Source organism: Grampus griseus (assembly GCF_964374135.1).
Source record: "Grampus griseus genome assembly, chromosome: 19".
NCBI classification, from domain to species: domain Eukaryota; kingdom Metazoa; phylum Chordata; class Mammalia; order Artiodactyla; family Delphinidae; genus Grampus; species Grampus griseus.
In genome coordinates, this window is record NC_139013.1 from 44,009,633 (window position 1) to 44,022,159 (window position 12,527).

A 12,527-nucleotide genomic window follows, 5' to 3' on the forward strand; every position below is an offset into this window, starting at 1 on the left:
TTCACCTCTTACTAGTGGCAAGCTAAGTTCTGGAGCTGACTTATTCCAGAAATTTCTGGCAGTATTCCTGAGAAAAGAATTGGAGAAAAGGCCAGCAGTGAGGGCATCTACAGGTCCTTGTGACTGATTGTGCTAGAACAATATCTGAGTCTACAGGTAGATTTCTGGGTCCCTGAAACACACACAACAGAACACACAGACCATGCTTCAGGACTAGCTCGTGCAATCTGCCCCCAGCCCACCACATGAAGATGGGCACCATTTGCTCTCTATTTCAAGCTCTGCCGCATAGGCCTTCTATCCCCCACCCCATGGCCACCATCTAAGGCTGGGATACGAAGAAGGCGCAAACACCAAAAGGAAAAGCTAGTAGTTTATATAGATAGATATATAGATATATAGATATTGATATATATTGTGTTTACATAGTCCACAAGTTAAATGCAGGTATCCATAAGAAGAGCATTAACAATAAAAATACAATCTGTGTGTAGCCAAGTACAGAGACTTAAAATGGTAAAACAGCAAAAAGGATCTCACAAAAGTACAAATATACAGTACAAATTGATTTATTTAAAACAGTTACAAAAAAGCACAACAAAATAGAGATTATCCTTAGAATTATTAATGCTTTGTTAAAGATCAGGTAGGATTAGAGGGTAAGAAATGGTATCGGGTGGGGGGAGCACCTGACTAGTTCTAAGGCTTTAGATACAATGCAGTTGATTACATATTAATTTAGCCATTACATACTGGGGATAGTAGTTGGGGGATCAGTAATTTATCTACAGGGAACTCCTACACAAATCAGATCCATCCATCAGACCTCCCCAGTGCCGTCCTTCTCTACTACTCCTGAGGACCCTAAAGCCACCTGGATGACAACATTTCCATCCTTTCTCCACCCCATTCCCTATCCATATATTCTTCCCTCCCCTAAGGTGCTGTGCAAGCTGAGAGCAGTCTGCTCTCTGCAGCTGGAACATATACTGTTTTGGCTACAGGGATCCTGTGTGTGACTAGGAAGGTTGTAGGGGACAGCCTTATTTTTAATACTTCAAGTTTGCCACGAGTCTCTTCCCCGACACAAGCTTCTCCTGAATGCGAGTGTCACGCAAATGAGGGATGAACCCTGCCTTCAGCAACATCAGCAATGCACTAACCACTCACAGCTCACAACTATGTGCATACTCCCTGTCTGGGGAGTGGGTGTAAAACCACTGTGTCATCAGCTTGTTCACACTCGCGCTCTCTCTCTCTCTCTCTCTCTCTGAAGAACCTCAGTCCCCATGACAGTCATAAAGACAGAAATAAATGCTTGAAAGTTTGACAATAGGTAAAGGCACATGGGCTGCCGCCACACACACTGCAGACAGGAACCCAGTTTGAGGCCATCTTCACTGCTGGGCATTTGCAGCAGAATGGCTTGGGGATCACACAGACTTTGAATTTGCAGTCTACCAGGGGAGGATCTAGGCTTAACAGGAGAACGAATAAAGAAACCTTAGTGTGAAAAGTGCATTTATTACTACTGTTCCTGCTGGGGAGGCTCAGCAGGGTAAACCGCACCACCTCTCCTCCTTCCGCCCCAGGCACTGTGCATAGTCTGCAGGTAAGGAGAGAGTGCAGTCAACTCTAGCATCTCAAGGGCCAGTGTCATCCTAGGCCCAGACCAGGATTCTGGCCCAAAGATGGATCCTAGAGTTGAAAGAGCAACTGACAGCTGCAAGGACCCAGATGCTTATTTTATTATTGCATAATGTGGGAGGCCTTCCCTCTCCCAGGGATGCTGGAGGGTGAAGGCTTCCCGGCAAAGGGCTAACAGGTTCCTGGTCAACATCCAACCTAACACGGTTCAGCTCTTCAACTGTAGTGTACACTTTTTCCCATCTGGAAAGTATTGTAGCTTCAGTGTGGTTTAGTAAACTTAGCCCTAGGAGGCCAAGAAATCTCCCTAAAACTTGGCCTCTGCCCTATTTGCTTTGTTTTTAAGACTGTGACTTAATCTCCCATGGCCAATTCAACCAATCTGGTTATCTTTACTCCAATGGACCCAAGCCCTTGCCCAGTGAACCCACGTCCACCCTTTATCTCCAGTGTGATCACTCAACTCTTCAACATGCCTGCTTGTTGCAGGTTTAAATCATACCACCACCCTGTGCATCTTCTATGGCGCCCAGTGGTAAAAATAAAACTAAACCCCACCTGAGGGTCTATTTCAAACTTCAAACGCTCCCCCAACCCCAGAATCCATTTAACTGGAGCCAGATGAACCTCCCTGGGATGCTGACACAGGCCCTAATCTGGTTCCCCATCATTCAATTTTTAAAACAGGACACAAGATATCATAAAGGAAAGCAGTTAATACAAAGAAAACACCCACTTATAGGACCTGCTTGTCTCTCCCTCAAGAGAGTCAGATATTTGGAGCCAAAGGGCTCCCAACAAGCACTGAAGCCATATCCCTTTGGATTCACCAGCCCACCAGCAGCATTTCATACTATCCCTACTCAAGATGACTTTGTTATAAAGTAACCCTTGCACATGTAAGGATGGACAGGATGCCTGGATTTCACCTATATGGCCAAAGACACAGAAAGACAGAGAGCTATCAAGGGCAGCAAGCAGGACAGTGAATAGACAGCAGCAGTGGCAAAGCAGCACAGACCAACTGGGACCAAGAGTGTAGAAGGGTCAGTCCAGATCTACTGGGGTCCCTCCCCCTTGGGTACGAGTGCTCAGCTCTGACCTCCCAGTCTCCCCTTCCCCCATGCCACTCTCCCTCCTCTGTGTACACTAATCTTGATAGGAATGATGATCCAAGACTTGGATGTATTACCGTCCTTCACCTGGTTCCCCTACTCCCAAACTGGTATAGGCATTTCTATTTAATGCCAGAGTTAGCCATCTTCCTTTCTACCCCTAAGCTCTGGGACTGTCCTACTAATGACATTGGCCTTCTTTAACTGCCCATTCCCCCAAAAGCTGACAGCTTCCCTCCAAAATGCTGTCTCAAAACTGCTCTTACATCTCTTATAATAACACTTATGAAATCTTTAAAAGGACGAATGGACACACCATAGGTTACTCTCATTCCTCATGCCTGGAAGAAAAGACTGAAACAGAGGGAAAAGGTAAGGGGAATACCTCAGCTCTGACCAAGATTTAGAGCAGAGCTTCTTCCCCTGGGAGAAGACACCTCTGCAGCTCAACAAAGTCAAGTATTAATATATTACATACGCATGGCACAGTATTATAGGAAGTGCTGGTGCTGCTTCACCAGCAAGAGACAGAAGAGGAACAGCAGCAGAAAGTTCAGGGCCCAACTCGCCAAGGTGCACAAGATTTTCTCTTTCCATGATTAAGGGGAAGTTATCAGGCTGGGCAGTGAGGGTTTCTTGTATTTACACTACTTGGCCTCTATCTGGTTAGATATAGGTTTGTTCCCATAAGGAGGAAGCTCGGTTGGTGCCCTTGGTGGATATTTCTTTAGTGTCCACTGTGTGCCTGTCGCTATATTCAGTTGATGAGCCTTCCTAATGAGGAAGGATGTTTCTGAGAAACCCATGCATGAGAAACTAGGAATGAGTTGCTCATGGAACAGCCAGAAACAAGGCCTTCTCCGAGGGCCGTCCTCTGAGAGGATTCCTCGAGACTCAGCCCCACAGGCCCCCAACTGTGGGAAACAAGCCAGAGAAAGCAGCATTCAGAGAGATAAGGGGACAGAGAAGGGAAAAGACATGATCCCAAATGTGTACAAGGTTGAGTGTTCACCAGACACGGTTGGTATTTGGTTCTGAGGTGAACTGGAGACTTACATACTTGTGGTCAGGTCAGCAGCTTCCTCTGGACGGGGCTCCAAAAGCTGACTGACCAGGTAACTGCTCTCAAGGAATGAAACAGTGGAGTGTAGGGCTTGCAGCGAACAAGCCAGTCTCAGTCACTTTGTTCCCCCAGGAGAACAACCTTTAGCACCTGAACACTAAGAAGGACTCCATTCTCAGAACTCCCCCTCCCCCTAGGAGGTAGGTAAGATTATTTATCCCCATTTGGCAGCTGGGGAGGAAGTGAAAGAGCGAAAGGTCACAAGACTTGCCTAAAGTCTCTGACAGAGCAGATATCAGACCTCAGAGGTTTGGGACTCCTGACAACAGGCTAGGCCTTGGCCAGTCCATCTTGAAAGGAAATGCCAGGGTCATACCCCAGGAGAAGCCTCATAAGAGAGCTGAGTGGACAATACCCTGAGTTGTTCAAGAGTCTAAAGACCCCCAAAAAAACAAACAAAAAACCCACCCACCCACCTGAAAGCTGATGGGGGAAGCCTAATTCTCAACACCCACTGGAATCCCACAGTCCGAGGTGATGCTGAAAGTCGTGAAGAAAAAGTGGGCTTAAGACACAGGGGGCAAACGCAACTAAGATTGAAAATACTCCTGGCAGAGGAATACTCCACCATGAAATGGAATCTAGGAGACTTTTCAGGTATTGAAACATTATCAAGACTATTCTAGGGAATTCCCTGGCAGTCCAGTGGTTAGGACTCTGCGCTTTCACTGCTGAGGGCCCAGGTTCAGTCCCTGGTCGGGGAACTAAGATCCCACATGCCACATGGTGTGGCCAAAATTTAAAAAAAAAAAAGAGTATCCCAAAACCTTAGAGCTGGCTATGGGAGGAGACAGCCTGGAGAAGCCTGAATGCTGGGAGGAGTGGAGTAAGATGGGAGGGACTCTAAAAGCGCAAGGATGGGCACTGCCCAGCCAGCTGTACTGGTCCCAACCCGGGGCATAATTCCATTCATTTCTCCACCAACTGGTTCAGCTGCAGAAGAGGAGAGGACATGATTCTGAGTTTTTAAAAATAGAGAATAGAACTGAAAGGGAAACCAGAGAGACCCCTACACACCAAAAACTAGAGGTCTTGGTCAGAGTGGACAAAACCAGTTTTGCAGAAGGGGAAAGGCAGTGCAGCTACAAATAGGCCCAGGTCAAGACACCATGCAGACAGGTTAGGTCAGCGGAAGGGTGGGGGCAGTGCAGGCACTTAGGCACAACATAGACAGACAGAGGATCGGGTGTAGGGGCCCAGGGAAAAGGGTCCACTGGTTCTTTCAAAAGTCACCATTACCAACTAGAGATTCAGTACAATTTCAAAGTGGGTCTGGCATGCTGAGTAGGAGGAGCCTTGTTAGGTCAGCTACCTTTCCAGAAGCCCTGCCTACAGCCCGGTCAGTCTGGCCATCGGGTCTTTCTCCCAAAGTCCCGTGACTGGGTCCCCGCCAAGGCAGTACTTCACTCTGAACCCTGGAGCGGCTTCTCTCTCCTAATGCTAGAAGCCTTGTGGGAGGAATGATGGGGAGAGATGGGAAAGGGCTGAAGCAGAGGATCAAGCAGAGTCCCCTGCACACCCAGCCTTAGACATCTGTAACAAAACTACCCTTTAAAGTGCACAGCTCTCAAAAGAAGAGTTCTGGGTGGGAACCCTCTTATTTCCAAGCATGGGGCCTCCTGCCCTCCCATCACAAAAAAGAAAGGAAAAAAAACAAAAAAACAAAAAACTTCAGAAAGCTGAACTGCTACTATAAGCTGTGGATCATCATTTTTGGCTCTTTCTTTGCTCCCTCCCTCTGCACCTGCTCCCAAAGCCTGACTCTCTCCTTGCAGGAGCTAGGGATGAGGAGGAAAGAACAGGGAGGCCCTGATATTTGGAATGTTTCTTATCCTGCGTGCACCCCCTTCCTTCCTTGGCCCGGGCCTGCTGCTCCCCATCACAGCACCCTCTGGGGCTGTTCTGAAAAGATGCCATGGGGTAATGGGCAACAGACCATGCCTTGGGAGGCTGCCTTCACGCCTTCTCTTCCCCACTAACCTCACTGCCAAGAGAGCCATCCCCTGCTCGGCATGTGCAAATCCTCTGCTTGCTCACGGTGAGGCCCAGCTCTGGGGTAGCATCCCAGTCCAGGTCTGGGAGAGGTTCATTTTCCTGCATTGGAACGCCCTTCAATGGACAGCTTTACCTCCTGTGGAATGAAAGAGGGACGGAGCAGCGCAGCCCGTGCCTCCTCCCCTTGCATGCCGTATCTTTGGAAGCTCGGGGCTGGCCAGCAGGCCTGAGCACCAGGCTCTGGCTGCAAGGGCTCTACCATTCGGGAGCCCTCGCCTAACGGCCGGCTTTTCCCATCACTGTCACATTGCTCTCGGGGTCCCAAGACTGTCCTCTCAGGCCTTTCTCGGGGAGGAGCCAGCTGGCCTGGGGGAGCACAGCTGGACTGAGAAACTGAGTGACTGTTCAAGCTCTGTAAACTGATAGAGATGCAGACATCTCCCACCTGTAGCCGATGGCAGGGCAGAGAGAAGAGCTGTGCAGTCCGCCCAGGGCTGCAGGAGGACCAACCCTGGCCATATACAAAGAAGGGGTGCTCGGGGGGCACCTCGATGCTCACTTTGCTCTGCTGCTCACCCACCACGAAATGCAGCATGACAAATCCAGGCCACTGGCTCTCCTGAATGTCCACGACTGTGCTAGAGTCAATCTTCAGCCCCCCGCTCACTTCGGCACTGCGCACAAAATCCTGGGTCTGGAGGTCCTCCACCCGCTTCAGCTCCCCTGTAGCCAGCTGGATGATGGCGCCTTTCATGAAATGGGAGGGCAAGTGGGAAGAGGTAAAGGGGGGTGGCGTTGACTCCTTGTCTGGGAAGGCGGCTCTGGCCTGCATGTCCAAACTTGACGCCACCAGGATCTCCGAGCCCATGGGTAGCAGGCCTGGGTCAGTTCCAGTGGGCACCAGGTTGCCATTGGCTACAACCATTGCTTTGGGTAAAGGTCTATGTTTCAGGGGCTCCTGATGGGATTGAGGGTAGAACCCTCGGGCCTGATTTTTCTCGGCCATCTCTGCTGCGTTCCTGGCTGACCCTCGCCCCTCACCCTGATGGTCGGGGTTATGATGGGACAGGTTGAGGGGGCTGGGCTCACCCTTCCTCTGAGCTGCCACCACACGATAGTCCTGAGAAGCTAAAGCACCAACCACCCGCTGGACCTCGAGGTCGGTGTCTGGGGTCCCTCGGTGTGCTGGCACTGCCACCTCTACCCGCGCAGTCTGAGAACCTGAAAACAACTGTCCATCCACCACACATTCTACCACTGGCACCAGTCCCTGGCCCTCACCCTTGCTGTTGGGGGAGTCGAGGGCTTCGCTTTCCCGTCTCACTAAATTTCGCTCTCGTTGTCTCTGTCCATTGGCAGCGGCTGCTTCCAGAGCAGACTGGCCCTCCTGAGGGGTAAGAACTGGGCTGGCACCTGCTGGAGGGGTTTCATGCATGGTGTACCCAGCAGGCAGCCTGGACATCTGATAATAAATGGGCATCCGGCCTGGAGCGAGGTCCAGTGGCTGAGTACTCGAGTGATGTGGCAACTGCCCAGGTGGGGAGGTGGCAGAGGGGGCTTTGTTGAATGAACGGGCCGGGGATGAAGCCTGGGGGGGAGGAGTGGCTCCTTCTGCCAGGAGTGAGGCATATGGCACAAAGTGTGGAAGGTGAGAGGTGGCGAGGTTGGCAGAAGGAGAAAGGAGGGGACTCGGTAGGAAATTAGGTGGCACAGCATAGGGAAGGCTATAAGGAGACCCGATAAACTGCAGAGAGGTGGACGGGAGCTGAGCATAGTGGATTGGGGGATAGTGGATTCCTGGATGTTGAATCAGTGAAGACGCTACATTAAATGTGGGGGGCAAGGGGCTCATGTTCACCACAGACGGGAGGCCAGTTGGGGAGAAGGTGGCAGGTGGCACAGCCACCTTATACAGCATGCCATACTGGTCCACCGTCAAACCAGTGATGGCCTCAGCTCCATCACCCCCCAGGCTGACTCTGGCTCCTGCCTGGCTCTGCCCGGCCACCACCACCCCTCGGGACCATTCAGAGGCATCACTGGAGGGTGTGTGGTTAGTTGAGCAGCTGGTAGTTCTCCCCATATCCTCGCTGGTCACGGGGAGGTCTCGTTTCTTTGGTGGAAGGCATTCCTGACTCCTCTCATGAACAGGTTTCATATTGCTTTGTGGTGTTCCTGGAGCCTGGAAGGGGTCGGCTTGCTCCTTGGGGCATCAGAAGGGGCTTCTTTGTGGCTCCCCTGCACCCCTCTCTGCTGCTGGCTGGGGCGCCCACATCTGCTAGGGAACAAATCAGAGGCAAAGAAAAGTAACCTAGGGGTAAACCAAGTCAAAGGAAAGAGCAGGAACTGTGTCCACGGAGGAAGATGTAACAAAGGGGACTGCTGGAAAAAAAGAGGAATGAGAAAGGAGCAGACAAAGATGCTACCCTTCTCGCTCATCCAGCCTAGGACGTGAAAGAAACAATCACGGAAACCACAAAGAGGTACAAGGACAAGCATTCAACAATGCATAAATAACCTGTGGGCTCCACAACCCCAGGGAAACCAACAGCTTCATGATTAGCTGTTCCTCTGATGGGGACCTTGACTATTCTAAGCCTTTTCCCTTAAGGGGGATTTGAACACGTGGTCTTTGCTGCTGGCTCCTTTTCCTAACTTTCTCCTTTTGCCACCAAACACTACCATGCTATCTTCTTTCCTGAACATATGATCTCATCCTTGCTTCCTTTCCCCAGCCTAATTTGGGTTATTATCTCACCTATCCCCATCCCCCCCACCCCAGGCCTGCCTAAACTCTCATCCTCCTTTGCCTCATATCACCACTACCCCAAGGACCCAGGGGTCAGTCAATAGGTCCTGAGGGCTGCACGTCTTGTTTTTTTTTTTAAAACATGTTCCCTAAACATGTTATGAAAGTATCTTCTTCACCCCATGAAATACTACATTCAAACTTGGGCCCTATGGGGAGGTAGTTGTACTGGTGTTTTCTACAGTTTATTTATTTCTCCTCTCCAAAGGGCAACAAAACTCTTCTGACCTTCCATAGACTTTGTGTTCCCTAGTTTGGCAAGACTTCTTTTCTTCCCATTGACCACCATCAATTGGCCTTCTTCATGCATTCCCTTTCTTTCTTCTTTTGCCAATGGCTCCTTTTCCATTGTAGGTCTGCTCTAGGCACCACTTCTTAAAATTCTGGTTCTATTCCTCCAAACATGCCTGTTTATTGCTATCTCAGGTCTATATGATTCATAAGAAAGTTCTCTCTCCCCTTTCTCTATCACCTTTCACACATGCTTTTGTCCATTTTCATAAAGTATCTTTCTGGTCTGAACATTTCAACACATACGAAATTTTTCACCTATTTCTTCCTATCAGGCTTCAGTTCTTCGGATCTGAAATGAGATTTCTATGATATTACACTCTGTTCTGTTTTTCCACTGCTGAATTCCAGATGTTTTTCCACAACAAGGTATCCAAAGCGCCTGTATTACCTGAGCTTCCAGTGGTGCTTCTGAGCAGCTGTAATAAGAAGCAGTGTCCTCCCCACTGGCTTGGGAGCCTAGGAGACAGAAATAGGAATAGAGTAAGCAGGAACCTAGCCTCTGATCCTCCCCAGGATCATCAAGAAAGGTAATTCCAAAACCACAAAGACATTAAAGTCCAGGAGGCCCTGCCTCCTACTCTTCTCCAGAGGTAACAACACATTAAATTCTAATTTGTAGGACAACATCTCTGGAAAAAAATTTCCATGTGTCAAACTTCATTGTTTTCCTTAACATCATATTCTTCATTCTCTACCTGTACCTATTCCCCAAAGGTTAAATTTACTTCCAATCCCAATTTCAGGTAAATGTACAAATAAACGTGGAAGACTCAACATTGTCCCCATGTGAACAAAGGGAAGCAGGAAAAATCAGCCTCACGGATTTCACTTTTATTCAGGGCTGATGAAAACACAGATGTGGAGGTTATTTAAATGAGATAAGAGGCACTAGAGGAAAAAGAACAATTATTTATGTTTCTGGGGCAGAAAAAGAGGTCAAGGGGGAGTCACTCAAAGGGAAGCCTTATTAGCAGATTTCCAGGGTAAAAAAACAGGCTCCTCTGTGTGTGTGTGTGTGTGTGTGTGTGTGTGTGTGTGTGTGTGTAAAATTTTCTAAGTGACAACTTTGTACCACGTGCTGAATCAGGTGTGACAGTAACTGAAAACATTCCCTTTGTCCTCATGTAGCCTACCAGTGGGAAACAAAACTCATGCTAAACTGTCAATATCTGAATCTACACATGCCAGAAACGTTAAGCACTGAAGAACAGAGCCTTAATCTCTAAAAACAGAGAAAGTACTACTGACCAGTACTCAGAGAAACTACTACCCACTGCGCTGTCCAAGTCCTAAAGAACACTGCACGCCTCAAACCAAACTGAAGACACTTCCCTCTTAAGATCAGCAAGGTGCAGATGTACAAAAAGAAAAAAGTGACAAGATAGGAAAACAAGGTGGAAAGACAAATTCTTGGTTCCATAAACACAAATTCACACAGTGGGCACAAGTCTTGCATCCCTTCTTTGCCAGCAGTTCCAGTGACTGAAAAGCAGTTAGATTTCTCTCTCATTCCCAACTGAAAATGGGGTCACAACTTCAATTTCAGAATGATACTTGCTTCTCACAACTAAAGCATTAAAGAAAACCTGCCTCTAGGTCACAGAGGGGTTAGCCAAACACAGGCTAATAAAAGGACTGAAAGAGGCAAAAGGTCTGCAGGAATAACAAAGAGCCAAGCCTGTGCACTAAGTTCCCACAACGCAAAACACATTTCGGAATCTGAAACTTCGGCCTCTGAAGAGGCTCAATGAGGATTTCTCCAGGGGAAGACGCAGCTTGTGACCCCAACCGAGCTAACGGGAAAGGAGGACCATTCCGGAGAGCTGCCAGCGCTGGCAGCACAGCCCGGAATCAAGAGGGTGAACCCAGCCTCGGACTCGAATTCGCTGAGGGCGAGAGGTGCACCCGCCAGAAAGACAGGAGCTTAGAAGAGACAGGGGTTATGGCTTCCCTTGATCCCGCAATCCTTGCCCCAAAAGGGGTAGGGCCCGAAATTGGAAACTCTGCATTTAGAGAGTGGGGGGTCGACCTTTCAAGCAGACGGGTAAGGGCGAGGCCCCGCAGGCGCTGCTTCCTTGTTTGGGGGCCCCTTCCCGCCCCGAGGACTCGGACACCCCGCCCCGCCAGGACACAGTCGCGGGGGAGCAGGAACCTGAGGCCTCTCTCTGGGCCGGGCCGGTGAGAAGCGATCGGGGGTCTAGGCGCGGCCTCTTTCGCTCCCTCGGTCCGCGGGGCAACGGGCTCTGGGGGGCCACTTCCTCCAGAGCTCCGAGCCCAGGCCTGCTTGGCCCCAGTGAGGCCGACTCGGCGTCCTCCATTCCCGGCGACACTCACCGGCCCATCTCACGGCGCTCCCCGGGCTCCTCCCGCTGGTCCCGGAGACGCCGCAACGGCGGCCGCCGCCATCCCCGGCCCCGGAGCCGCCCCACACCCAACGCCCCCCAAGACGGGCGCCCGAAGATGGTGTCAAGCGCGTACCGCCCCCGGCGCGGGGAGATTGCGTCACGGCCCTGGGCCGGAGAGCGACGCCCAGGAGTACCCGGGAGAGGACTGTGCAGGCTGTCCGACCGTCGCCCCCAGCGCCCCCCTCTGGTGGGAAAACGAACTCCTCTCCCTGGGGCCGGGTCACGTAAATAGGACTGGGCCCGGCCCCTTCACCCTGACCCCACAAGGACCCTGATATCTGTCTACTCCAGTAAATTCTGGGGGTTCCCAAACACAGCCCTGAGGCGTGGCCATCATTTCCTGGACTTCGGGACCTGACTTTGTGAAGACTTCATTGGGGAACCTCAGAGAGCTCCGAGGCGACCCCGGCCCAGGAGGGTAATGAGATCCCCCTAGAGACCCAGGATGGAGATGGAGCTCTTTAAGAGTTGAGAAATGGCTCTGAGGGGGATGAGAATGGGCCGGAACCAGGACCTAGGGGAAAGTGAAGCTAATGTCTTGAAAGTCTGTGAGGAATGAGAGGATGGGGATTAGTACAGTGGGAAGCAGCTTAGTTTAGAGGGAAGAGGGCTTGACTACTTGATGAACTATGAGGTCACCATTCATTGCCAATAAACTAGCTGACTTTATAGTAATATGAACATCTGATTAACTTAAATGAAAAAAGAGAATTCCCTGGTGGTCCAGTGGTTAGGACCCGGCGCTTTCACTGCTGGTCCCGGGTTCAGTCCCTGACCAGGGAACTAAAATTCCACGTCCCTGCAAGCCCCACAGCTCAGCCAAAATAGAAGAGAAAAAAAAAAAAAACTAAGTGAAAAAAAAATGAACACCAATTGAATTTATGCTTTGATTACAACTATGTAAAAAAGTAGTTCTGCATACAGACAAAAACTGAACTGAGAAAAAAGTAACTTTAGCTATTGGAGAAATTGGATTCTGAGCAGATTTTTCCCTTTTCAGTTTCTGCAAACTTTGTTCAATAAATAATCATTGATTTTTGTTTGATTTTGAAAGTACTACTGGCTGGGCTCTAGCTATCCAGCCTTTGGAAAATCGTTTTACTACTTTATACTTGGGTTTCCACTTCTGTGAAATGAGG

The 12,527-nt window shown here is 49.8% G+C and overlaps 1 protein-coding gene across 2 annotated transcripts; it reads right to left on the bottom strand.

Annotated features, from left to right (window-relative positions):
- Window positions 1-371: 371 nt before the first annotated feature.
- ATXN1L (ataxin 1 like) lies at window positions 372-11,443 on the bottom strand. Of its 2 annotated transcripts, none has more exons than XM_082677411.1 (3): window positions 11,318-11,443; window positions 9,372-9,439; window positions 372-8,155 (listed from the first exon to the last, which is right to left on the bottom strand). In XM_082677411.1, exon 3 carries the CDS (start codon window positions 8,036-8,038, stop codon window positions 5,972-5,974), a length of 2,067 nt encoding a protein of 688 aa, XP_082533537.1. In that variant the 5' UTR covers window positions 8,039-8,155; window positions 9,372-9,439; window positions 11,318-11,443; the 3' UTR covers window positions 372-5,971. The 2 variants fall into 2 exon arrangements, with proteins under 2 accessions (XP_082533537.1, XP_082533538.1); XM_082677412.1 differs by having other exon boundaries at window positions 372-8,158.
- Window positions 11,444-12,527: the final 1,084 nt, after the last annotated feature.